Source organism: Poeciliopsis prolifica, unplaced genomic scaffold, assembly GCF_027474105.1.
Source record: "Poeciliopsis prolifica strain line A6 unplaced genomic scaffold, Auburn_PproV2 SCAFFOLD018, whole genome shotgun sequence".
In the NCBI taxonomy this organism is placed as follows: Eukaryota; Metazoa; Chordata; class Actinopteri; order Cyprinodontiformes; family Poeciliidae; genus Poeciliopsis; species Poeciliopsis prolifica.
Genome location: NW_026562393.1, coordinates 9,283,283 through 9,310,896, shown reverse-complemented (window position 1 = coordinate 9,310,896; position 27,614 = coordinate 9,283,283). Strand labels below are relative to the sequence as shown.

Here is a 27,614-nt window from a genome sequence, read left to right as displayed (position 1 = left end):
CTGGAAAAGCCTGAGACTGTGCCTCGATTGATGTCTCTATCTTAACAAATTTACCAGAGACTACATATTTGCCCATTCTTCCACATAAATCAGCACAGGTTGGACATAGAGCATTTCCAAGCATTAACTTTCAATGTTTGGGAATGCTTGTTGCCACAGAGTCCTTAATTTAGTTTTGATCAACACCTCTTTGTAGCTTTGGTCAGGTATCCTATGTTTATTCTGTTTGGACAGACTATTATAGGATGGGCATTTGTATTTCACTGTTAAATTGAATAAGAAACAAATGAGAAATTGTGGAACTGTTGTGATATTTGTGCATTTTGATTTTGGGACAATTGGGAACATGCCAAAAAAAATCAGATGAAGTTTTCAAGCACATTTTTAACATTTGGGATACTTTTCAAATGAATTATGCACATATTTTATTAACATAAAATGTATGCATTAATTCATCCATATTATGTTAATTTATGGTATCATCATGTTCACATTTGTATCAAGTGTCTTTTTAGTCTAGCCTTATTTGTGTTCACAAAATTTTTTAAAGAAAAGGGTCAAACGTTGCAAGGCAATAGATTCTTTTTTTTTTTAAAGAATTGTGTTCCTTTCAGTAAACTTAAAAACTAGTTTGGCAATACACATTTTCGTTCTCCATTTTAAAATAAAGTGGTTTTCCTCATCCTTCCTTCCCTGTTTTATTTCTTCACTGCAAGTGTCAGGTACACATGGCCTCTTTAGATTGCTCATAATTTGATTCTTGAAGTTAAATAATCAACATTTCACTGCCTCCATCCAACAAGGTTAACTGTGTTTTCCTAAGGTGTTTTATTATGAATTATAGGGCCTAATTAAAGTAATTAAAGGTTGTCTTTTCATGTTTCTTTATCATTTTGATCATTAGTGGAAATTCCATGCAGTGTTTGGATGAGTAATGCTGGCTTCTCCTGGCTGCAGATTAAAGGTATAATCAGCTGAATATTGATTTGTTGACTGAAATCCTGGAAGCTGAGGTTTGTGTTTGTAATACTTGGTGTTGTGACCGCTCTTTCCCCAATCCTTAATTACATTCTTTTTAACTACTTCTTGTTTGTTGGGGGAAAGAAACATAGAGATAAGATTGCAAATTAATCTCGGGTATTAAGGTTCATATGCTAATAAGGATATATTGATATGCTAATTAGTCATTCTATACTTTTAGTACTTACAGGAATGGTTAACATCAAAGTGGGTAATGTCAAAATGACAAATCCTCAATCTTGGCACATTTGTATTGCATTTTCCTCATATAAAATATAGTAAATTCTTATTGAAGTCCTCTCTCATGGCAGGAATATGCACATTAAAAATCTAAATGGTGCAGTGTACCATATAATTTAACTCAGACTTGTTCAAATCAGGTTTTAAATTAGATATATTGAAGGCTGATGAAACTATTTGTGAGAACAAATTTCAGCTGTTTACTGTTTATCTGTAAGTCCAAATAAACAGTTGCTCTTATACTTTAATAACATGTTAAGAGAAACTGAAAAAAAATACAAAAACTTAACTTTTTACCATCTGTAATATTTGATTAGTTAATCTTGATATTCTTGAAGTTTGTTCTGTAATTTTATACAAAACATGTATAAGAAAAAACTGCTTGTCTGTTCATTAAATTTGTAATTCAGATTTGTTTGCACTCCCCATGATTTGGATGTCTGATCACCTTCCTCGGTGTCCTCTAGTCTTCCTCAGAACAGCATAGTCAAAGCCCTTTAGTGGTAATTTAGCAGCTGAGAAGCTTCCGTCTCCAAAGGCAATTCCTCAACTCTTCCACAAAACCTGCTTGCGTCGCCTTTTACTCGGGCTAAACGGCCTGCAGTTGAAAATCCTCTCGAAAGAGGAGGTGCAGGCAATGCATAAATCCCTGACAACAGCAATTATTTATAAGAGACAGATTTCTGTGGCCATTTACAGTTCAAATATTTCCTCTGCAATTGATCCTAAAGAAAAAATCCATTTTATGTGAGCGCGGCAGCTTTTAGCCAAACTGAATGCTTGTGTTGTAAGGTCAAGGATTGAGTGAGTGAAGTTATTTTGGCTCCCGTTATTAGATTGCCTATCCATCACTGGACTGTCACATGATTGATACTGACTCAGCTTGAATGAAAGATGATGCAAAGCCTTGTCTGCCTTCACACAGAAGTAAGGATTGTACCAATTATAGAGGCAGATGTTGTGGAAAAAAAAAAAGCTTTTGCAAGAAATGAGGAAAGAAAACATTCGGCTGCCCATGTTGCACTGATCTCCTTTTACAATTAAAATTTTGGTGTTTTTCTCAACTTTAAAAGAATGAAATAATGATTGCCAGCATCTAAGAGATCTGAGCTGATTGAAAATATTTCTTGTTAATGGTATAGTTTTCTATGCAAGTAAAGCTATAAACTAAATGATATTGCGTGGCAACAATAACATTTCTTTCTGCCAATAATATCTCACAGAGCATTGCATCTTGGTATGTCAGCTTTCCAGGCTGCATTTTCTTGCATTTTGTGAATATTATGAAACTGTGTTCCAAAGAAAAACACAAATATTGAACCATAAGTAAGAGGGAGTCAAATGCACGTGTTGTGTTCCCAGTATGTTTCTGAGAAAAGATCATCACTATCACTATTATGCTAACTATTGGATTTATTTTAAAATGGATCTTGGTATGTCTCTGATTTTGTTTAGCTTCACCCTCAAGAACAAATCTGTCTGTATGCTGAATGAAAATGCCCAAATAAGACTTATGTATAGACAATAATCAAAACATCATTCAAAAAATTGGAATTGTCCCTTTAAGTCTTAAGTAAGTTTACATGTTTTAGGGTTAAGACACCTTTATTTTTGGGGATCATTTTGGATTGAGGAGCACTGCACAAAACACATTTTCTGTCCCAAATCTAATTCTGGCTTTCCAGTCTCAAGTCTATTGACTGAACCATAAGCTGTGTCACTGAAAGCCAGCACCGGCAGCGACCAGTGATCTCGCTACCAGAGGAGCAGCTTGTCACAAGACTTGGCGTCGAGATCAATGGAGGAAACCCACCCGGAGATGGATGATGGGAGAACATTACCACTAATAAGCGTCTGCCACGCTGCACAGATAGTCGAGGTCTCACCTGCTGGCTGCTATCGACTGGAAACAGAGAGGAAGGACCCAGAGCTGTCCATCCAGACTCACTTCTTCCTGTTCATTATTGGCTTTAAAAGGCACAAGTGAAATAGAGAGGGGCTGATTCTTTTCTCACTTCACATCTCGATTTGATTTAACAATTTTTTTTTTATTGGTACTCCTTTCACTTAATTCATGCAAGAGGAGGCCCAACTAGTGTTGAGTGTATAGAAATTTGCTTATTTTTCAGAAGCCTGACATTTTGCTTAAAACAAATTAGTCCAACAGGCAGTTTAAATTTTCTGAGACTTTGAATTTTGAGTTTTCGTTATCATAAGAAAACTCAAAGCTATACAAACTCAAAGATATACAAGGCAACTCTTGTATATCTTGTATAAATTGCTTTACATCATAAAAATGCAAAGTCAAAATACCCAGTTAACAACTAAAACATTACATTTTGCCAAGTGCTAGTTACACATTTATTTACTATGGTCCAAAAGAAACTAAACAGGGTTTTAGTTTAGATTTAAAAGAACTCAGTTTTGGCTGTTTTATATTGCACTTTTACACAATTTTTTTTAAACAGATTTTAATCTGTGAAAATAGTTGAAAGCCATATATTCTTTTCCTGTCACTTGACACTTTCAACTACTTTGTGGTGGCCTATCACATAAGATCGCACTAAGATGGAAAGAGGTATCAATGCTCGTCCTATCAATCATCTTATTGCACCATTGATATTATCAAGGATATTCAGAAACTGGATCCAGACATCTTTGAAAATGAAAATGAGCCTGACATTTTCACTCAAATAGGAACAGAAGAAAAGCATCTAATTGTCTTCTTTCTGACATTTAGAAGGAAGCCCAAAAAGAAACAAGGCCATCCTTACAATCTTTCAATTAAAGCCCAGTCGCTATTTTAGGTGTCTGTTTTCACTCACAAAGGGACTGTCATAATGGCCATTCTGGCATTTATGAGGAAACTGCTTCCGAGGAAGGAGCTACGTTTACACACCATCCTGGCGCGTAATTGGGCGAGAAGCGAGGGTCCATTAAGTAATCTGCCAACATAAATTACGTGCCAAGAGTAGACACGAGCTCCTTTGACAGAACAAGTCTCATTTAAGTCAGATTTGGACAAAAGTGACGATTATTCTTAGAAAGAATCCTTAATTTTAAAATTCAAATCTGGCAGGTTTTACGGGAACTCATAAATTGGAAACAACTTAGAATATTCTTAGTTTTATTTTTCTTTTCAGTATATGAGACCCATTTCCAAACAATTGGGTTCTTTACAAGAATTGCACTGTAACTATGTTGTAAGCACTTCAGTTGTTCCAGTGATTGTTGTCATAATTGCCAGAGTAAAATGCCTAACTTCAAACTCTTCACACACACTGCTGTCAGTGGCTGCTTCAGCTGGTCTAATGAGGCTCGGCTGTATGACAACAGGACATCCATTCATCTCGAGGTAAATTACACCCTGCTCAGCTTCAGCTATGTGTTTTCTCGAGGTTTCCAAACTATAATCCATCTAGGGGGCTGCATATTAGCTGCAACCACACAACTGTAAACATAGCACCTAAACAGAGTTGGCACCATATGATTCATTTTGGGATTGGAGGATCAATAACCAATTTGAAGATGACCTGGTGGAGAGGGTCCAAGCTCTTTGCTTCGATGTGCGGCGTAAATCTCGGCTGGTGGATGCGTTCCTGGTCCTGCCACTGCTCCTGCTCTGGGGGATGATTAATGCCTCGTCCCTCTGACAGGTCCAGCGCTGGTTGGGCTTTCACTGAACAGCCCTGGCTAATTTGAGAGGCTCTCTGTGGAAACGGGATTTTCTGTGAATTGTAGGGATGGTAAGTGAAAGGGTCAGGGTGTGAAAGGAGCTCCAGACAGTCATGACTTGTATAGATTCATGTTTGTAATTATTGTGCACACATACAGGTTCATCTGATTAAATTAGTATCCCATCGAAAAGTGAAACTTGCATACAGTTGAAACCAGATATTTACATACTTTGTATAGAAAGATGCAAACATTTCTCCTTTTATATCTGAAAATAAAACAGCTAAACCTTTCTTAATTTTTTTACCATTTGCTAATTGCCAGAAGAATGAAAAAGAGAGATTTTTATAGAAATAAAATAGTTTTAAATAACTTACAGATTCCCAGTCAAAGTCAAGTATGCCTTTAAATAACTGAAAACTCAAATAATGGTGTCATTATTTTATGAGCTTCTAATTGGATAAGTCAAAATATTTAATTCAACGGCAGCACACATATTAATGTATTTTTAAGCAGCAATCCACACACACTGTTTCTTTGGGACGTCTTATGTCATGTTTTTTGTCCAAGTGACAGACTAGATAGATTGCTGGTTGTGGTAATTCTGATCCTGAGGATTGTTGCACAGAGAGCTTCAGCAAAAAAAAAAAAAAAAACACAGAAATAATACAAGTAGCAGGTTGGGGGGGCGGAGGGAAACCTGGCATGATGAAACAAGGAAGGTCATTGAGCTTATTTTATATGGAATGAACACAGGGAAGCTTCAGAGCAGTGAAAGAAAACTCAAAATTTAGTTAATCTAAAACATTAAAACATTACCTATGCAATAAAAAGGGTATTTCATACAGAAAACATCAACCTACTTCAAGTTGTGTCTGTAATGCATTTATTACATAGTTGGGGCTCCTTATGCATAAATTGTCTATGCAAAAGATGTGACTCTTCAGCTGCAGTCCACATCTTGAGAGTCTCCCCTAAATAGATTCTGACTTCACAAGCCTCTTGAGGCTGCTGGGTTTTTTGTTTTGTTCTGCATGTTTGCTAATTCAGTTTTTCCCTCCACTCAATTTTCAGTTAACATGCTATGACCAGCCAACTTCTTTTTGCAATCCACTACTGTGGCTTACTCTAGTCAGCGTCAGTCACTGCTGGAAAAATGTCAAATGAGGAGTCTGTCTCATGATTTCTTTGGCCTTTACATTTACATTTGTTAAAAATAATTTTTTTTATTGTTCTTGTGTTATATTGTAACTTTCTTTGAAAATGTGTGTAACAAGTGTATGGAATATATGAGTTTTCATTTTTTAAATTAAATTTCACTCTAATAAATCAGTTGAATTAATTATTAATGATTTACAATTTATTGAGAGGCACTTGTATCTTTAAAAATTTCACACATTTTGCAGATAAACCAGAAAAACAAGACAGTGGCAAGTAAAACTCTGGAAGGTAAAAGGCTGTGCCAGGCTGATTTTCAGTCATCCACTGCAGTCCTGCAAAGTGACAAACACTTAAAAGCCTTCCTCACATCGGAGTAACAACCGTTCGTCTGCCTGCATCGGCCTTTTCGTTCAGCATGGGAGCTGGTTACAGAAGAGTCAAATCTGAATGGATCCAGAGCGACAGGAAGGAAAAAAGTTAGATGGAAAGAACTCATTAGGATAGCTGCAGCCTCCTTTGAAACCCGCCTCAGTAATGCAGAGGAATTTGTGAACTGGCCATGAGTTCTGGAGGATCTCTCATAATATTTGACAAGTGAAAACCACCACCAGGCAGCTAATGGCCGTGCTGTCATGAAGGCAAATAAAAAGGCATGGCTCTGCATGCATGCAAGCTTTGCATCTCTGGTCATGTGAAACACAGTTTGCAAAATGCAATTCTAACCCCTCCTCCCCCAAGTTCCAGAGCAGATCTATTTTCCTGTCAAGCCAGATGGGAGATGTAGAGATTGTGTATGTTAGGGAAAGCAGTTGACGCTGAAAAAAAAAAAAAGAGGAACGTGCTTCATTTGGTTTGTGGCTCCCAGGTGGCCATTTGTCCCAGTAACGTTGTCCCTGTGGAGCAGAACATCGTGGGGTGGAGAGGAGATGAGCAGAGGCCTCTGTGGGCAGTAACTGCATCCTGGAGCCCACAGCTGCTGCTGCTGGCTCCATCACTTTCAAGACTCCAGTAACTAAGAACACGCTCCATGAAGCAGCTCCTGCTTCCTGATTCCTGCCAATTACAGCGGCCCATTAAGGATGAACAAATGCTATCTCGGCAGATGGGACAGTAGAGGTGTGTTAGTTCACTCTCGGGATAACGGAGAAGAAGGCTGATGCTGATGTGCTTCTTAGCTTCTTGTTGAAAAATCCGACCTAATCTGCAATGTAATAACGTAATTAAAAATTACAGAAAGCATCTCAACTTATGACAGGACCATAGTACAGATAAGATATTGACAGGTGAGGTTGTCCATAGATTTTCCAAAATCAGTTCACTACAATTGACATAAATTTAATTGAATTCAGTTTAGTTTAATTCAATTTAATTTAATTATTCTTTTTTTATTCACTTCAGTTAAGCTGACTTACACAGAGTTACATCTCATGAAAAACAACAGAGCACTTTACAAGATTAAAAAAAAGTCAAATTTAATATGTGAATACTTTTAAAAGTACTAGTTAAAAAAATAATTATTGAAATAAACTGAAGTATTTTTTTTCCAACGAAGCCAAGGTAAATGCCATTGAGTCTTAAAAAATGACGAATCTTTAACTTTCATGGAACAAGTTGGGAAAACTCACAAAGCAGAAATGCAAACAACACCTCAGGGGATTTACACACTGTGATCAACGAACACATCAGGCAGCAAAGATCGTAAAGGAATTCCTTATGTTATAAAAATAATCCAAGCACTAAGACGTAATTAGAAGCATGAGGAGGTTTATGGGCCACACAGATGTGTTAATTTTTGAATTGCCACTTTTAAAAAAAAAAAAACAAAAACAAAAAAAGAACAAAATATATTCTCCTGTATGCATTTATGGGGACATTTGTGTTTAAATAGCACAGAAGAGGCGGTGGATAGAGATGAAGGGAGCAGGATCCAAGCTGGATAATTGTTCGTGTTTAGTGAATTGAGAAAGCGGAGCGCTGTCTGATGACAGAGCAGACTCTCCTGCTGGGTCTCCGTCAGGGGGAAGGGCCTCATCTTAAATCTTTCTCTTATTGCGACCAGCAGTGTGACAATATCTCACTCTGGAGGAGGATCTTCGGATTTTTATGGGCGCTCTGGTGATTGAAAACCAACAGAGGAAAAGGGTATAAACCACTTAACTATAAAACAAGAGTATCTAAACAAAATGAATAGTGAACTGATACAGGGATTGTCAACCGTCGCTGTTGACTTTAACTATAAGTAATTTTTTTTTTTGTGAGATCTCTTTGTGAGCCACAAGCGTTTGGCAGAGGAGCGATGGTCTTATCAAGGCTGCCTGTGTCCTGGTGTAAATAAGCCTGTCAGGTTAGTTCATCTGTAATAGAGGACAGAGCTGAAGGATGACGCCTCTGCCTCTTTATGGCCCTTCCAGCAACACTTGTCAAGGAAACTGGAAATGCAAGACAGCGCAGATGCCCAAGACAAATAGGCTTTGTTTGTATGGTTTACAATTGGCCAACACAAAGAAACTATAGGACTATAAAGCCTTTTCAATATCTACACCGAGACGACCAAAACCATGGCATGTGAGGTGGGATAACATCTTTGGTGTCAAATAAGAGACGATTGTCTCTAATCTGATAAAAAGCAGAAGTCAAAGCATTTGTAGGTCAACCAAAAATGTAAAATACTCTAAAAAAAACAATAAATAGACAACTTTATTGTGCCTTCTTTATCTTAAAAATCTCCACTCAGTACTTTGATAAAAGAAAAACAAATTCCAAGGCTTACTTTATAGTTATAGTGAAGTGATCACCTGTTCAAAATGTTATGTAACGTTTGGGGATCACTTGTTCACACATAATATTCTGTGTTTCAATTTGTGTAGTTCTAAGTTGTGCAAAGATGTAGAAAAAAAAAATTTAAAGGAGATGTGGAGAACCACTCAGGTCTTCTGGTTCCAGTTTACTCTGCATTCCCAGAACTAGAACGATCATGGAGAAGAAGCTTTCAATTTCTTTTCTCCACTAATCTGTTTCAAACTTAAAGAAAATTACAAACACCCAAAACATTAAATTTATTTAAATCATTTGTTTACGTATATTTGCTTGATAATTTTGATGATGGCATTTGACAAAATGATTCCTAATTGGTTCCTTTGTTATGTTTTTGTTGTGTAAATCACATTGAATTGTCTCATTGCTAAGATGTGCTACACAATCCTATCTATCTATCTATCTATCTATCTATCTATCTATCTATCTATCTATCTATCTATCTATCTATCTATCTATCTATCTATCTATCTATCTATCTATCTATCTATCTATCTATCTATCTATCTATCTATCTATCTATCTATCTATCTATCTATCTATCTATCTATCTATCTATCTATCTATCTATCTATCTATCTATCTATCTATCTATCTATCTATCTATCTATCTATCTATCTATCTATCTATCTATCTATCTATCTATCTATCTATCTATCTATCTATCTATCTATCTATCTATCTATCTATCTATCTGTCTATCTGTCTGTCTGTCTGTCTGTCTGTCTATTTATCTATCAGTATTTTATTGTATATTTGCCGTTTCTTTCCAACTTCAGAAAAATGAATAGCTGTTGCTTCACGCCACTCCCAGGAAGAACAGCTTTAAGTTGTGTGTGCCTCTACCACCTTTGTAACGTGGAAACATTTTTGCAAAATCTTTGCAAAATATTATTTAAGTGTTGTAATATGCAGCATTAGTTTTCTGTCCTATGTAGAGCTTTGCACATAGGTCCTGTGCATAGCACATTATTAATGCAGAAACTATGGACTATTAGTCGTAACACAACATTTTGGCTGAAACCAGAGCAGTGAGGGATGCGACACAAATACTGGCCGCAACCTTGTGATGAAACCAGCACGGCCGGTTCTGCTTCAATCCAACGACCCAACCAGTGACATGCAACGAGTTCGATGCATGTCAAATTATTTCTCTTCCAATGCTCTGCCAACAATCCTAGTTTGTTGTCACCACAACAATAAACCACAACATCGTTGCTATGGGAGCATATGTTTTGCAAGTAAAAGTACTGCTTTACAGAGTTTGAAAATAAAAGAAGACAACAATATCTCTTAAATAAATTAAGTCTTCACGAGCATTAAATTATTTGAAAATAAAATGTTTCAGACTTGTTTTCTTTACTTTATCTCCTCGCTTAATGACTGTTGCCATATGCTGGAATCTAATCATGTCCTGAAAATGATCAAGGCCAAAAAGCCAGTAAAACGTCGCCTTTGAAATGTCTGTGAAGCATCTGTTTTAGACAGAAACATCTGTCTGATGCGGTAACAAACTCAAAATATGGCAAAAATTTACATACATGTTTATGAAAAGACATCTTATTTGAGCACGGGGCTCTTTACATGCAGCATTTTCATTTTAAATACTTCAATATAAGTGTTAAGGGTATCTTACGTTTTGTAATGAGCTTCCTGTTGCACTTTTAGATCTCTGCCATGAAACAAAATCTATTTTTCTCTTTTTGAAATTATGATTGGTTTTGTGCAGGCGCTGAGCAGATGGCGGAATCCATCTCATGAGGAAATGAGCAACAACTGTGCAATTAGAGGGCTGAAAAAATGCTGATAAATAAATTAGACAAACTAAAAAAAAATAAACCAATTAAATTGTAAACCAAAGAATTAATTAACTCCTCCACTAGTATTTGGTTTAATAAATTAAGAGAATTTATGTTGAAGTGAAACATGAAATTATACATCAAAAGAAAGAGCTCATTCCTCTACTTGGTGAGGTTCAGTAAAGGAGCTGTCTGTTGTCAGCATCTTGCTTTCAGGAGGCAGACATTTTATCACAGCAAGTTTTTAAATAGATAATTGATTACATGTTATATTTGTGGGTGTCAACTCTCAGTAGAGCTAATGTTGAAGAGTTTGTAAATCACACCTTTTTAAAGTTTGTGATTTCTGCTGTTTTTCAGTGGCCGTTTATCATCACTACACCTGGACAAACTAGCAGATAAACCTCTCCAAAATAGTCATTTTTAAGTTATTGTTAGCAAATCTGATCTTATAGTAGGTAACACTTGCATGTGTAACCTAATTTGATTTCTAGGTTCATATCTTCAGCCGTCTATGTTCACCTGCATGAAAAAATAATGAACTTTTTGTGTTCCAACTTCAGTAACTACAAACTAGTTATAGTTACCCTCAGTTTGACGACTCAGGTTATCATTACAAAGAGACCAAGCGTTTTCATGTGGTTCACAAACTGCATCCAATAAGGTGTTTGAGGTGAATGTGGTCTTGATGGAAAATGAGCCTCTTCCAGTGCTGGGATGATGTTTTCGTGGAGTTGTGCAATGTTAGTTTTCACCTGAGGTTTTCACACAGCAGTTTTATAATGACATTAAATAACACGTGTGGATTATGTGTGCTAAATAAACCACTTCTGAAGACAACTGGCTGCACTAGATTTTATTAAATGGTTTCACAGTAAAATGATCTGAATTAATATGTTTACCACACTTAAGATGTTTATTTTTCAAGAAAAACAACAAAACACACTTTATCTTTTTTTTTTCACTTCACAGTTTTGTACCACTTTGTGTTGACCCACACATAAAGTACCAACAAAATACACAAAATGAGAAAGAAATTCAAGTGATGTGAACACTTCTGCAGCAGAAGCCACATTTATACAGGTTTTTTTCCAATAATTATCAATAAATACATTATTGGGTGATACATACAAACAACAAAAGCAATTTGTGACAAATACATCTTAACCATGTTCCCACATTAATAGGTGTTTTCTTCAGACAAATGACAGCAATACTCTTGCATCTTTTTAAGGCATTCTGAATTTGCACTCATGAGATTTTATTAATATTTAATCAAAATTGTTGTAGCTTAATAGAGAATTAAACACACACATTTCAGGTATAATACTTATCTCAGCTTTAAAATTATAATACATTCACGTTGGTTTGGGGATACACAACAAGACAGTAAGTATCTTGACACCTTTAACACTGATTGCCACTTAGAGTTCACAAAATACATAAGACACACAACACTTACTTGCAAGGACTTTTTCCGACAAAGCACTCACCAAATAAACATTTTTAGTTTCATAAGTTCATATTGTATTTGTTTCTTTTACTTCTGAATATAAAAATAGCAACTCTTATTGATTTATCAGTGAAGAAGATCCATGCACATAATGAACTCATCTGTCAGATTGCACAAAACCTTCACTGCACTTCATGTATTATTGCACAGATTGCTTATGCTATGCAGTACATATCTATTTTATGTATTGCATCTACTTTAAATGCAAATGAAAGGACAAATTCTAAATATACACTTATGGTAGATATATATACTTTTTTATAACTTGATAATAAAGCAGCACTGATAACACATATCCACCTATTATTGCCACTATTGCTGTAATGGTAAATGGACTAAACTTATATAGTGCTTTTCCAGTCTTTTTGACCACTCACAGCGCTTTACACTGTGTCACATTCACCCATTCGCACTCACCAACGCACACACATATTTATACACCAATACGCAGATCGGTTATTTGAGGTTAAGCGCCATCGACATGTGGCAGGAGGAAGCTGGAATCGAACCTACAACCTTCCATTAGCTACAGTCGCCCAATACGTAACACGTCTAGATATTTGCAAATATTACACTGGAGTCCTAATAAATAAATTATCAACTTGTATTTGTTGTGTGTCTTTGTGAAATCTTAATTGTTGATTTAGAAAATCAATTCCAATTAGATTTGTTTGAGATAACGACCTTTAAGCAGGTCCTATACATAATTTTCATAAAGTCTCAAATTGTGTTGTAAAAATGTTTTCTTCTATTAGGCTGAGGAAATTTTCTAATCTTAAATGTGAGGTTTTAAGTCAGCTGGAAGCAGAACATCATCATAATTAAATAAAATAAAGGCCTGAAAGTGTGATCTGTAGTGTTTGTACATATCTGGTTTCAACTGTCTGTGAGTGTGTGTATGAGTATGTGTGTTAAAGTGCTTTAAAAGACATACTTCACACATACACACACCTCGTTGGAAACCTTATGATTAAAAAAATAATAAATTACACATATTAATACATCCTATATTTTAACATTTAAAATCACAGTGTTGATCAAATGGCAAAGCTCATTCACAAATACCAGATGGCATTAATAAATTATACTATACTCTATTCAGATTTTTTTTCAGTCACTGTCCTGTTTTACAGATTAATAATTTATATGTTGTAAGTTAGTTGTAATATACATAGGAAGGATCTTTTTAATAACTCTTAGACTGAGGACTGAATCCTCAGACTGGTGCTACAAACAGACATGGCTTCAAGTTCCTTAAGTGCAGCAGACCGACTGACTTCAGTCCACCAGAGTCAGATTTGAACCCCACATCACTCTTACACATCCAAAAATGAAATTGACCTATTAATTTTTCTTTTCTATATATTTCTAAAGATTTAAATATATATTTTTATGTCGTTACATATTAATTTATAAGGCTTTTCATTTTTCTTGAGCTATCAGGCTGAGACTAACTCTAAGATTCGATTAGGTCAGTATAGAGGAAGTTCTACCTGTATAGTTTACTTTCCTGATTTACGAGGCTGGCCAGCTGCCGGGCTGCTTTCGGGTGGTTTGGTATCTGCAGCTGCACTTCTATTGCACAGATCCCTGATTTCCAACAGGCCCTCGTTTAGGGCTTTGACGAAAACGGCCGAGCTCGTCTCCGTGTTCTCCCAGAAACTCGCCACGCTGAAGACAATATGATGCGGCTGCGGGTTGTAGCAGGTGCCGTAGCCGTTGGGCACCACAGGTCCATAGCAGCAGAACATCTCCACTGTTGTAGGAACCTAGAGATAAACACATACAGTTCATAAATTTTTGAGTGGCTTGGACATTTTGATGTTATTCCCCGTATGAGAAGAGCTGTTGTCATTTTTTTCACAGTCAAGTAACGTAAGAATAAATTTTCTTGTAACCCAGGAAATGACACAACTGGAACTTCTTTGTTTTTACCTGCCAGGTCTCTTTTGATTAATAAAATATCCTCTTTTCTATAGTAGACGACTGATCAGTGTATCTTTTTATCTGTGCTAACAATTTCTGTTATATTTCAACTCTCAAGGTTAATATAATTACCTCTTAGCCAAGCACTATAGCTGCTTCTTCTGTGGAAAGTTATTGTTAAAGCTCCTTTCATCAACCTGATGCATGCGCTCGTTTAAAGCATTGTATAAGAAAAACTAATTATTTAAAGTGTGGACATTAAGTGCTGCCAAGAAAGTGTCCAATGGGGGAAAAAAAGAGGTCTGAAAAACCAAACGTTTTGCTGAGGCAGCTCGTTTTACTGGAGTCTGAAATTAATAAGACTGCTTGCAACAAACACTGAGCCATCAGAATGAGTCTGTGCAACTGGATGAGCTAAATATCTTAATTGGCTCTAAAATGGTGTTGCACATTTTTTATTGTTTCGTTCAAGATACTGCAATCACACTCTTTAAAAGTTCTCTTTGCGAATGTACGAACTGCATCTTTACTGAACCAAAGATTATATTACAAATTCATTTAAGTTTTAAAAAATCCTCAAATCCTTTCAAAAGGTTCAGGATTTTTTAGAAAGTGAATAGTAAATCATTGTACCTGACTAGTAGAGAGGATGAAATGGTTACTGGCCAGATACGTCTCGTCACAGAAGATTTCTGGCTTCTCCATGTTCAGCTCCTTTGAGACCTTCAGAAGTCCAAGGAGGTGATTGTCTATTGCCATTCCTGTAATTGCCTGAGAAAAAATCAATACAATTAGAAAACCAAATTGGTGTTTCAAGTTCTATAAAACAGCCGCCAAACATTTATGATCAAAGCCATTGCTTTGGAGAAATTTTGATCCAGAATTGTCTTAATTTGGACATAATTTTAGGCATTAAAATCTGGTCAAAGCTTCTCCATTGCTTTTACACATAGATTTTGACTAGTGCAACAGAGAGAAAAGCATGTGTATGAACACTAGGCTACTCTAGAGCATCACAAAGTGATGAGGGTTCGTTCTCTTTGGATCGTAGATCTAGAGTTTTGCCTTTCACCTCAGTGAATTGGATACAAATCTTTCAAAACATTTCCCTTTTTGCTCATCTGCCAAAGAATATCCCCCAGTTGTGTTTGGAACATTCAAGATATTTACTTAACAAATCTAAAATGGGCCTTTGGGTTTTTTTGTTTGTTTTAGTTTTTTTTATATATATAAATAATTAATCTTGGAGAAGTTCGTTAGAGTCCCAAAGCCTAAGAAATGTGATTGAAACCCTTTCCAGACTGATGGAGGTCAGCAATGCCATTTCTTTTCAGTTCTGGTATTTATTTAGATTGAGGTTTGTTATGCTGCATCTTTAAGCCTACTTTATAATATACTGACCTAATGTGTCATTTAAAAAATTATCTTATGAAAGATGATCAGAATATATTTGTATATTTGATCATAACCCTTCCAACAGACACGGTACTCACTGCGATTGTGTAGTCTGTCTGGGCCTTCACCGCATCCTTCAATCGTTTCATTTTTTCAGAATCCTTGGAATGGTCAAAAAAGATAAAGACAAGATATATTTTTCAAGCACCATAAAACACATCAAGCGGTGCAGCATATTAAGTTTCATGCATTGACTAAATCTGCAGGGAGATCATCTGTTTGACTGGAGTCCCTTGGTTTGGCATGCCTCTAACTGGCTGTTCACACCTGACTCATTTATAGGTGACCATTGTTCTGGGAGTTGATTAACAGGAAGAAAGTGAGACAAATGACTCACTGTGAAAGTTGATCTCTCGTCGGCCATGGACCTCACAAAGGCCAGGGCCTCAGCTGTGGCTGAACGGATGTTATCTACCCGACCTTCTTGAAAACGACGAAGCGAAGCACTTTCATACGTGGGCACCAGCCTTCCTCTGCATCTAAGGGTTTTTATTTGAAGCGAGTGATTATATTCTCATGTTCTACATGGTGTTTGCTATGTACCGTGCCAATGGTATACTTTACTTGTAAAATGCAAGCTGCAAGGAGATTTGTATGAATGCATCTGGGCTCATCTTCTGTTTTTTGATAAATTCTTTTCCATAAGTTTCAAATGTGAAAACGTCCATATCTAGATTGTTCACCAGCCTGAAGTGAAACATGAAAGAGTATGAAACAGAACATGAAACAAGAATATTTGTAATCTCAGTGCCTTGAAAAGTATTAATTTTCCTTAAACTCTTACACATTTTGTGGCATTATATTCTCTAAATTAAATGCTTTCATTGGGATTTTATATGATAGACCAACATTAAGAGGAACACAAATGCAAAGTGGAAGGAAAAGAATTTGCAGCTTTCAAATATTTTTTGAAAAGCTATGTAGGAAACAACAAACTTGTGAAAATGGTTGTGCTGAAGAGATGAGACAAACACTCCACTCCATTATGAAACATGGTAATGGTGGTGTTATTTGTTCAGAACAGAAAAGTAAATGAGAGAAAAGATTAAACAGAATATAGAAAAATCTTTGAAGGAAGCCTGTTAAAGACTTGCCTAGAGAGAGCTAAAATTAAATGGATTCAAAAGCACAAATTCACAATCCAATTGAGAATTTGTAGCAAAATTTGAAAACTACTGTCGCACTATTGTAGTACTCCTTTGCAGAAACAAGGTCCTGGTTTTGAAACCCGGTTTGAGGTATTTCTGCATGAAGTTTGCATGTTTTGCCCCTGCATGCGTGGATTTTCTCCAGTTTTTCTCCAGGTTTCTTCCCACAGTCCAAGAACATGAGTGTTAATTGGCTTCCTAAACTGCTCTTAGTGTGTGTGCATGGTTGTTTGTCCTTGTGTGTCTCTGTGTTGCCCTGCGATGGATTCACAGCCTGTCCAGGGTGTACCCTGCTTTCTCCCCCAGTGACCTCTGGAGATAGGCACCACCTCCCCCGCGACCCTGCATGGACAAGCGGGTATAAATGATGGATGAATGGATGTTCACAGATGCTCTGCCTCCACTTTGACTTAGACTGAGCTGGTGTGGAAAGAGGTTTATATAAAAATTTAAGAAAACCCAAAAAGATTCGCTGCTATAATTACAGTGAATGGTGTAATACAAATCAAAGACAATACAACCAATGTTGTATTGCTTAATAATAATTTGAAAAACTAAAAGAAGTTTCGTTTTCCTTCCATTTCACAATAAGACACTATTTTTTTGGTCTGTTACCTAAAATTTCAATCGAGTTTAAAGTAATTTGCCATAACATAACAAATTCAAAACTTCTAGAGATTTAAATACCTTGACAAGGCACTGAATTAATACATTTAGATTAGGAAATGTTTGTGCACGGTATTCTTGCCTCTGCAGTCTGTCTCCAGATGCTTCTAGAAGAGCCTGAATGTGGGAGTTGCATTTCCACAGCAGCCTCCTTGGAGAGGGGAGTGCTTTGGTGCTGGACGACTGAACCGTCCTGGAGGGACTCCCTGTTCTGATCACAACAACAATACCCTGCCTGTGTCAGATGCATTGACTGGCATGGCAGTAGTCACTGAAGGGTGCTGACTTACATGTGTTTCATAAGGAACTCTGAGCACTGCACCATGACTATTCCCTCAAACGGGGAATGCTCGCACACCACACCACACACCCCATCCATTCCTACAACAAACTGAGAGAAGGTGGAGTAAATAGTTGCCCAGATTATAACACTGAAGTGACTGTATTAAAGCCTCACCTGCATCGATTTATCATACCAGCGGTTTGCACCATTTCGTTCCCTGCCACCACCATGCAGCATCATCAGGGCCCTGTTGGTGTCGCTGGGCGGAATGCCGCAGGGCTCGTCCAAACACACCACACATATACAGCTCTCAATCAGAGCCAGAGAGTCACTGTTAGCTTGATCTGGACACAGTAAGAGGGGAGAGGAATTTACATGTCTGACAGGTTATTACAAACCCAAGAAAGTAATGAGGAAGGTGAAGGAGGTACTAGGTGACCTTTTATTAATGCTTCCCTAGCTTGTGCCCATTCAGTCCTTCCATCTGAGGTCAGGATCCCAAAAGGAGGAAGTCTCTCTTCAGCATTTTCCGACATTTTCATAATCCTCTCCAGCTGGAGAAAGATCTCTGCCTCATTGAGCTGCTTGTTGTTTGCGATTACATCCAAGAGGAAAAACTAATGAGGAAAAACAGATTTTCTAATTAGTAAACAAAGGGGAATTTTTATCTCAGTCTAAAATACTGTGAAGTTTTCAGAGATTTGTTAGATGACATTAATGAACAAACAGAATCTTGAGGACCAAGGAACACAGCAGACAGCTCAAGGGTTAAGCAGCAAAAGCTTTGGATACCTTAAAGAGTTAGGTTTCTAAAAGTGGAAATGGAAAGAGCATGAAGACTCAATAGACTTAAAGCGACAGGCTGTCTAAGAAGAGGGTAAATAAGAGAAGCAGGGAGAAGCCTGGTTGGATCAAAATTGAACTTTCTGACTTACAAAATATGAGCTGTGGAAAAATATTTATGCTGTTTTGACTAATCATCAAATCATGAAGCAAATTTAAATACCAGGAAAGAAATCCTGAATGCATATTTAAATGATTTAATTTATTAAACAAAAACCATGAATCTAATCCTGCAATCCTGTTCTTACTACCTTAGACAGCTGGCAAAAGCACAGCCGATTCTTTTGAAACAACAATTTGAAAAAGTAATTAATCCCTTCATTGTATCCTGGCTTGATTACTGTAACACTCTTAACCTTGGAGTCAGCCAGTCCAAGCTCAAATGTCTGCGGATAGTCCAGAATGCTGCTGCTCAGCTTCTAACAGGGGTTTGGAAATAGGGAGCACATCACCCCACACCCCAACTCCTCTTCACTTGCATTTTAGAGCTCATTTAAGATTTTCTTATTTGTTTTTTTTTTTTTTTTTTTTTTTTTTTTGCACCATGCCAGGAGGGTCTGTGGAATTGCTTTTCAAGGCTCTTATAAATTGTAATAATCAATCTGACTGAGAATGAGCTATCTCCAACCGTAACTGGGGCAAAATGTGATTGTGTGAAATATGGACTCAGGAGGAAAGCAAATGCATGTGAAAACCTTGGCAAGGCTTTGTTGTAATTTGTAAAAATGACTTCCTGGCAAATAAGTGTTTTTATCTGTGGCACTGACAGTTCTGGCATGAACTAAAAATGCCCAGTTGTTAGTATCCAGCTAACAACAGCTAACTACCATTCATTAAAAATAATGCTACTGGAAGAAGAGCTAAAGCAAAGTGGCAGATTTAATCAGCAGCGATGAAGCTAACTCCTTCCTGTTTCCACAGAGACAGACCTTTATATTCAACAGACTGCTGAATGCTCCCAGAGCCGTTTCCAGGTGAGAGCTCCTCCAGATGTTGGTGGCGCTGGCTTGTATGCATTTGTGTGAATGATGAGAATTGCTCGGGATTGGTGTGCTTTGGGGGAAACGAGACGGCACTGGGCACACATAAGGTATGAGGGAAGCTGTTTTGGGAACAGTTAAGTCTTACACCACAAAATCTCTCATAAAAGACATTTAAAGTCACAAAAAATGTTTTTAGTTATATTTTATTGCAATACCATCAGCCTCTGCTGGAGTGAAGTTCAGATTCTGCAGTCAGAGGAGCGATATCAATCTGTCAGTTGTTATAAATACGCACAAAAATTGTTGATGTTTCTCTTGCGTATCTCATATCCTATGTAAATCAGTGTTTTTTTTTCCCTCTTAGCTGCTACTGTTCTATTAAAACTTTGGTTTCTAACTCAAAAGAGGACATATGTGACTATTATCATGGATAAAAAAGCTGTCTGTCATTTAGAAGGCTTACTTCCTCATCCACGTAATCTGAAAAATCTATTCAAATGGACACATCAGAAAAGAAAACCACAGTTTCCTGAAAGCGTCTGTGTGTTTTTAAACCTCAAAATTTGACACTGAGCCATGTGTGGCTCACCACACTGGAGTTTCAATGTCTTATTCCTGACAATATTAAAATTACAGATGAAGCTACCAGGTCAAATAGAAGTTATATTGTTGTTGAGCAAATGAAAGGGACTGTTGGAATCAAAGTGATGACATAATGTGTCTGGAGGTCAGCATTAAATACGTTGTCAAATCTGTTGCACTAAAGCTTTAGCAAAAAAAAAAAAAAAAAAATTACATTCTATATTCATTTTCATAATTCAGCTGTAAAATGTGCTATTTTTTTATGTTGCACTGAAATATGATCAAAAAACATGGAAACATCTTTAAATTAAACTGCAGCACGTGTTCTTTATTTGTCATCATTTACTAACTCTATCTTGCAAAAGTTCCTGAAATTGATCAGATTGTGAGGATAACTCCGGCCCCCCTTGAAGTGACTGGAGAGTACAAGAGACTGTTTTCTCATGACGAAAACACCCATTCTTTGCCAGATCTCCTTGAATTTACCTTCTAAATTGTGATCTTGATCTGAATTAAGGCTCCCTCCTGTTTGGTACGTACTCAGAAAACCTTTCGATGAACATCCTTGGAGGAATTTTCATTAGATACTCTAACCACCTTAACTGATTCCTTTCTAAGCCAAGCTCGTCGCCATATTTTCTTTTTCCAGGACTTCATTCTTCCAGTCACGATTCTTCACCACAGAATCTTCCATCTATCTGGTTTGACAACTGCTTTAGGAGTCAACCACGTCCTAAAGGCTTCCTTGTTGAACAAGATGGCTTCCATCACTGGTCTACTTTTACAGTCTCTGGTTGCAGCTTCAGCCGGGATTTTGACCTTTGCCACGTCTGCAATGGATGATCCATCCTTATTATTGGTGAATGGCCTCCATGGAGGGAGCCTCCTGTTGCCTTTTTGAACTGACTTTGGAGCCACCCATCCAGAAGGGTGTTTGGGCCCCATATTTAAGGTAAGGAATGCCAGTGATGTAAGTAAGATCTTGACTTCGGTGTTAACCAAAGAAGACTGAATGTTGAAATTAAATCAAAATCATGTGAAATTCATTATTTTACCATTGTGGACACTAAATCACAAAAAAATGTCTTGACAAAGCCACCTCTTAATAATGCAGTATTATGTTCAGTTAGAAGTGTGTGTGTGTAATGAAGCCTTGTTAACAGATATTTAACTGACCTGGTTTTTGCACGCCACGATCATGTGCTCTGGTGCCGAGGAGGCAGCGTTCGAGTCAACCTTCAGCGTGTCCGTCTTCAGCCCCGGGTAGCGGTAGGAGGTGAAGAGGCGGTAATACTGCTCCATGCACAGAGGAGTCCCTGCTAACTGGCCTCGAGCAAAATCCAGAGGCAGCTTTTTCCTTAAACACACCATTACAGACATTTGAGTCAGACCTCCGACTGTTTCAGGACTAATCAGAAGCACCTACAATAAGGTAGTTGATCAGTTACAGACTGGACTTACGCATCAATGAGAGCTTTATACTCCAACACTCCACAAACGAGACGAGCAGCAAATCTTAGGAGAGCAGAAATTGATGAAATTTTTAAAACACAATGAATGTTTGGTGTAAAACACAGAAGCCACAAAGAGGATTGGTTGGTGAGTATAATTCAATAACGTCCCATCTCTCAAAAGGCTAACTGTAATCAAATCATGGTAAATTACTAGGATACAGTGTGTGCATTTATCTCTGTGTGTGAGCAGGCAAACTTGTCAGGTCTTATGTTGTATGTCATTTGTCTCAGTGTTATTACGTTCAAAGCCAAATCGATGCAGAGGAGACAGTTGCAGCACACCAAACCCTCTGACTGAGGCCTGAGCGGCGGTCTCTGTGGAGAGCTTGGCCCTGTCACTCCCGATCTAATAAGTGGCCGCGTCAGAAGGTATCCAGCTGTTTTTGTGTGTGTGTGTGTGTGTGTGTGTGTGTGTGTGTGTGTGGGGTGGGGGTGTGTGTGTGTGTGTGTGTGTGTGTGTGTGTGTGTGTGTGTGTGTGTGTGTGTGTGTGTGTGTTCTGGAAACAGTCAGCTTGTAGGTCATGAGCTGACAAACGCTGATGTCGGGTTACAGAGATGGACGGAGCAGACATCATGCCTGGTGGAGCAGGGTTCACTTAATAAATGGGCATGACTGTAATTCAGATCTTAATCTAAGCATCTCTGTCTGTTGAAATGAACATAAACCTTGTCAATGGCTGACAAACTCGACATGTATGTTTCATATTGTTTGTAATAAATGTGGAATTTTGGAACATTACGATAATCCCTCTCAACAGGCCACAACTGACAGGATTGATGCTGCCTGCACTGATGCTACAAGTCGCTTTGCTGCCTATTCTTTCCTGTTGCATTTCTCTAAGACAGTGTTTGGTGTCAACAGCAAAAAATTATTTTTTTTGTTAATGAAACAAAAAATAAAGATTCTGTTATTATTTTTTAATTTTTCCAAAAATGTTTCTACTGTGTGATATGTGCTCAGTATGCAACCCTTCTGAGTTAAGGCTTGATAGAACCTCAATTATTTAAAGACGTCTAAGTCAATCATATTGGATGGAGGGCAGCTGTGAACATCGATTTTTCAAGTCTGGCCACAGATTGCCAATTGGTTTTAGGTCTGGACTTTGACTGGGTCATTTCACCAAATGAGCTGGATTTAATGTAATCCCTCCTATTATAACTGTGTCCGTCTGTTTAGAGCATTTGTTGTGCTGCAAGATGAACTTCTGTCCCATTTCAAGTCTTTCACAGCCTCTAACATTTTTTATTCCAGGGCTGCCCTCTATTTTGTTTTATTAAAAAAAAAGAAAAATGTCAGCAAGGAAGAGATGTTGCCACTTACTATGCTTTATGGTGGAAATGATGCGTTCAGGGTTGTGTGCAATGCTGGTTTTCCACCACATGCTACATTTGTCATGTAAACCAACAGTTGTATGTGAGATGTTCAAAGGCTGGGATATTCTTTTTTTGATATATAAAGCCAGATTAGTGTAAAGATGCATAAAATTATTCATAATGTTACCCCTGGCTCAAAATTATGCAGTATTTTTCAGTCAGTCATACAAAATCCCAATAAATGATCTTAAGAGTCAAACCAGAAATGAAGTAAGTGAAAAAGTGGTTTTATATTGATATTTAAAAGATGAAAACTTTGTGCAGATGCATTCAGAAAAGTTTCAACTTGTATACTTCAATCTTTTGTTTATCATGTAAAGTGTTCCTTTTGTAAGACATTTTTCACAGTCTTCATCCTGGCTACAAACAAACTGAAATAGAATCTACAACTTAGAAAATAAAAAAGCATCATATACCTGAGAGCATCTTTGTGATCTCTGAAAGCCTGTTTTGGAAACACCATGGCAGGATTGGAGTTAACTGGCAGGGCCAACCTATTGTTTAGGTACATGTCTTCCAGCCAGTAGTCATAGACCTGAATGGAAGCACAGGGACACTTTGTAAGAAATATTGCTCTTTATTTAAAGCTCTATTGCTTTCAGATATAAGTACAATGGGCAATGGAGTAAAGAAAAACAATGCCGTGTATCATCCACCAGGTGAAAAGAGGAGTGGGAGTGTGATGGACTTCACTGAGCTTGACCACTTACCCAGACACAGAAGGAAAAAAATGAGGTGGCAAAAGACATGGGAATGCTCTATAAATCCTTTTTAGTGACTGAACTTATGAAATATTATTATATACACAAAGGAGAAACACATACACATATTCATGAAGAAAAAAACAGATGCAAGAAGCTTTATTGATGCAAAAAAAGAAAAAAAAAGACTCTCAATTGAACTGATTTTTTTTAAAACTTTACCCAGTTAGCTTTTTTATCCTTCCGCTCCAAAAGTTTCTTCTGAAGAATCTCCCCGACTCCTCCAGGAGCCCCAAACTTCTCCACAATGGCCTTAGTCTTCTTAAACTGCTCTTCTTTCACAAGATGCTGGACGCATTTCAGGTAGGTGTCGAGGGTTTGTTTGAGTGGGGGCACAGGGACCTTCGGCAAGACCTGAAGTAAAAACAAATACAGCGTTGGGTAGAAGTCTTCACAAACTCATTGTAAACTCATTGACAATGATTCAAACTGCTCTTTCTTCACTGTGGAGGCAGGTCTTATCAAATTTCTTTAATCTAAAATTGGACAAATTTGTATCTACAGGCTCAAATGTGCATGCATCCAAAATAACATGCTTAAATGTCCAATGACAGCACAATTTCGCAATAACAGATTTATCCAGAAGACATTTTGCTTGTCCATCTGTTTAGCCGCAAATTTCAGCCAATCTTGAATTTGTTAATTTTGAAGAACAGGCCTTTTTCTTCCTCAGTTCAGTGTGATATAAAACTGAATTCACTGTGGACCATGATACTAGTACTAATATATTCCAGTTTACGAATGGCTTGAATGTTCCCTTTAATGGAGTCTTCTCACATCTAAATAAAATAAAATTTGGTTGGAAAGTTAAAGGTAAAAAGGCATAAAGACGCGATTAATGTCTACATGTAGTTGGTTGTGTTTGGTGGACTCGACCAAACCCAACCAACTTGACTTTTAAACTAAATTTTGTCGGATTCTGTTCTTAGGGGAAAAAAATAATCAAAAGTGAATTCACACTCGTGAAAGCCTGAAAAATATATGAAGTCCACACTTATGTGTGTTTCTACATTACTAATACACTGCAGTCAATGAGAAGCATACAATTACAGAAGCTCCTCTACATCTGTATGTATTTCCATGGTTATTTTTTCTTTAGATAAAGATGTTTTGATGTGAATCTGGTTTCATTGGGGTCTGAATTAACATTTAATCCCATTGGCTCCCAGGCCTGTCTTAGAATAAATTCCACCACCTCCTGGGTTTTGTCAGAAAATCCAAAGTGATTAAGTTTTCTGTCTGGTGTTGCTATGCATACTGTTTATAAGCCAAGTGATAAATATTGATAAGTTGGAAGTTGTGGTGATATGAGGCTCCACAGTGGATTTGAAGAAATATTTCCAAGTAGTTGTTATGAAAACTATAAAATATAGTGATTCTGTTTTTCAGCAAACAAACTAATAAGTCATATGAAATTATTATCCCGTTTTCAAGTAATTATCTGAAGACAGTTTTGAAAATGCACCCCTAGTGGTCAAAGGGGGTCTCAGATCTGTGCGCTCTCCGCGGTGCTGGATTCAGCAGCGGCAGTCAGGCGAAAAAAGTTCTTAGTCCAAAATTCAAAAAGTCAAACAAACAAACAAAAAAAAGGTAACATTTCATACTTGGCTGTCTTGGCCTCTTGTCACTTGTTTCGGCAGTGCTGACATTGTTGCAGTTCAGTCCCACCAGATGGAAAATGACCTCTCAGGACCGTCCCTGCTTTGAAACATGGGGGGAACACTGGAAAGAGGACATGGAGGGGAAATGATAAAAAGAAAGACAGGGAATAAATAAAATGACGCCCTTTTGAGAAATGCATCTATGCGTGTTGGAACGACTCGACGTGCTTCCAGTCTTCATCGTTTTGCAGCTTAAGTGCAATTTGCGTCATGTCCTTGAATTCCAGCTGCGCCCCACCGCTCAGCGCCGCAGCGACGCATTCAGCTAAACACTAACTCTCATCATTCAGTCCTGAAGAGACTGGCACGCATCTTAGACAATAGAGTCCATTATCTGAGGTGAACGATGAACGCACCAGTAACAGTATCACTTCATTAATTAAAAGTAATTGAAGGCAACTTGATACAACTTTGTTTTTTTTTTCTTTCTTCCATTGATTGAATACACTGGAGTACGTGTTTTACAGCAAAACCTTGTATTTGTGCAAAATTGTGGGACATACTTAAGTTCTTAAAAAAAAAAAATCAATAATCTCAAAAAGTAGTAATTAGTTACTTAATTTGTCAAACTCTTTAAAAAGTAAAGTGACCAAATGTTTAATTTCAATTTATTTTATTGAGTGAAAAAACGACATAGGCTATATATACATATATATGTTTTTTTTTTACTTTTTTATTTTTTAAATGCACAAACAAATTCCTAAAGTAAGTCAGAATGTTTCTGAAGTTCTTAACAAATTGAGTTTTTTAAAGCAAGCACAAGCTTAATTCAATTCATTTTTATAGCTTCAGTTCATAGCACAAGTCAACTTACAAAGAAAGTTATTTTAATCCAATCACACAAAGGTGACAAAATCTAAATATAATATAACTCTTAAATTATAGGTGAAAAAGATTGTATTAGACCACTTAAGAAAAAGATGAATCGTTATCCAAACTGCAGCTTCAAAACAACGGTTGAAGAAACTAGAAAATAACATCTTCTAGGCAGTTTAAAGTTTGAATGAAATGACATGTATAACAGTGACATCACAAAACTTGAATAAGAAGATTGTGTCTATCATGTTAAAAGTTAAAAACGGAACCCCCCCAAAACGTTAGCCTTTTCAATAAAGTCGGCCGAAATATTTTAAAAGTTCTGGATGTTTTTAAGCAGATGAACCCAATTAAAGGTCAATAAATATTCTTAGACAAGGTAATATTATACGTGCAGAATGAAATGAAATGAAAATCAAATCAATCACATTTTGGAGCTGTAGGAGGGGAAAAAAGCAAAACTTCTTACCTTGTTCTTGCAGCGCTCGGGGAGCCCGAGGAACGCGCTGAAGTTCACATCGTGGTCAGACGCCATTCTCCGCCATCGCTTCGCCGCGATGCTGCGGCTCCACATGAAAGCTCAGCTTAAAAAGATGTTGAAGGTGTTTGCTTCACCTTCTCCCTGGAGGCAGGAAACTCCTCCCATCGAAATCAATTCGTAACATTTCATCCCCCTCCCCTTCTCTCTTCCCCACCCGCATTCACATCCCATAGTAAATTGGACGCATCTTAAGTCCAGTTTCTGGGCTCCTGTCATGACCTGGTGGACAGGGAGCCTGGTGCCTTTCCTAGAATCAATACGCTTTGCAGTTGCCTTTAAACAAGAAGCGTTGACTTTTGAGGAAAGCAAACTAGTTTGTTGCAGGTGTCCGAAGTCTATTTGCATATATATAAATATATATATATTATATGTTTTTTGTTTCCTCATTTTAGTTCCTGATACTTGCGCAACCATAGAATACTGCCTCTCTGTTCTATGGTATTTTATTGGGTTACTTTATCATCTCACTGGACAGACAGACAGACAGACAGACAGACAGACAGACAGACAGACAGACAGACAGACAGACAGACAGACAGACAGACAGACAGACAGACAGACAGACAGACAGACAGACAGACAGACAGACAGATTTATACTTATTAAAAAAAGTGCAAGTTTTACAATGAAGCGGCAACATTAAATAAAAGAAAAAATGATGTCTATCTATCTATCTATCTATCTATCTATCTATCTATCTATCTATCTATCTATCTATCTATCTATCTATCTATCTATCTATCTATCTATCTATCTATCTATCTATCTATCTATCTATCTATCTATCTATCTATCTATCTATCTATCTATCTATCTATCTATCTATCTATCTATCTAT

General features: G+C 37.2%; 1 protein-coding gene across 1 annotated transcript; it reads right to left on the bottom strand.

Annotated features, from left to right (window-relative positions):
- Nucleotides 1-11,551: 11,551 nt before the first annotated feature.
- LOC129368185 (choline O-acetyltransferase-like) lies at nucleotides 11,552-27,031 on the bottom strand. Its single transcript, XM_055043051.1, has 15 exons — nucleotides 26,705-27,031; nucleotides 25,363-25,480; nucleotides 23,921-24,112; nucleotides 23,414-23,532; nucleotides 21,571-21,624; nucleotides 21,286-21,466; nucleotides 18,141-18,318; nucleotides 17,876-18,045; nucleotides 17,709-17,809; nucleotides 17,501-17,629; nucleotides 16,169-16,291; nucleotides 15,942-16,083; nucleotides 15,643-15,705; nucleotides 14,783-14,920; nucleotides 11,552-13,992 (listed from the first exon to the last, which is right to left on the bottom strand). Exons 2-15 carry the CDS (start codon nucleotides 25,405-25,407, stop codon nucleotides 13,726-13,728), a joined length of 1,902 nt encoding a protein of 633 aa, XP_054899026.1. The 5' UTR covers nucleotides 25,408-25,480; nucleotides 26,705-27,031; the 3' UTR covers nucleotides 11,552-13,725.
- Nucleotides 27,032-27,614: the final 583 nt, after the last annotated feature.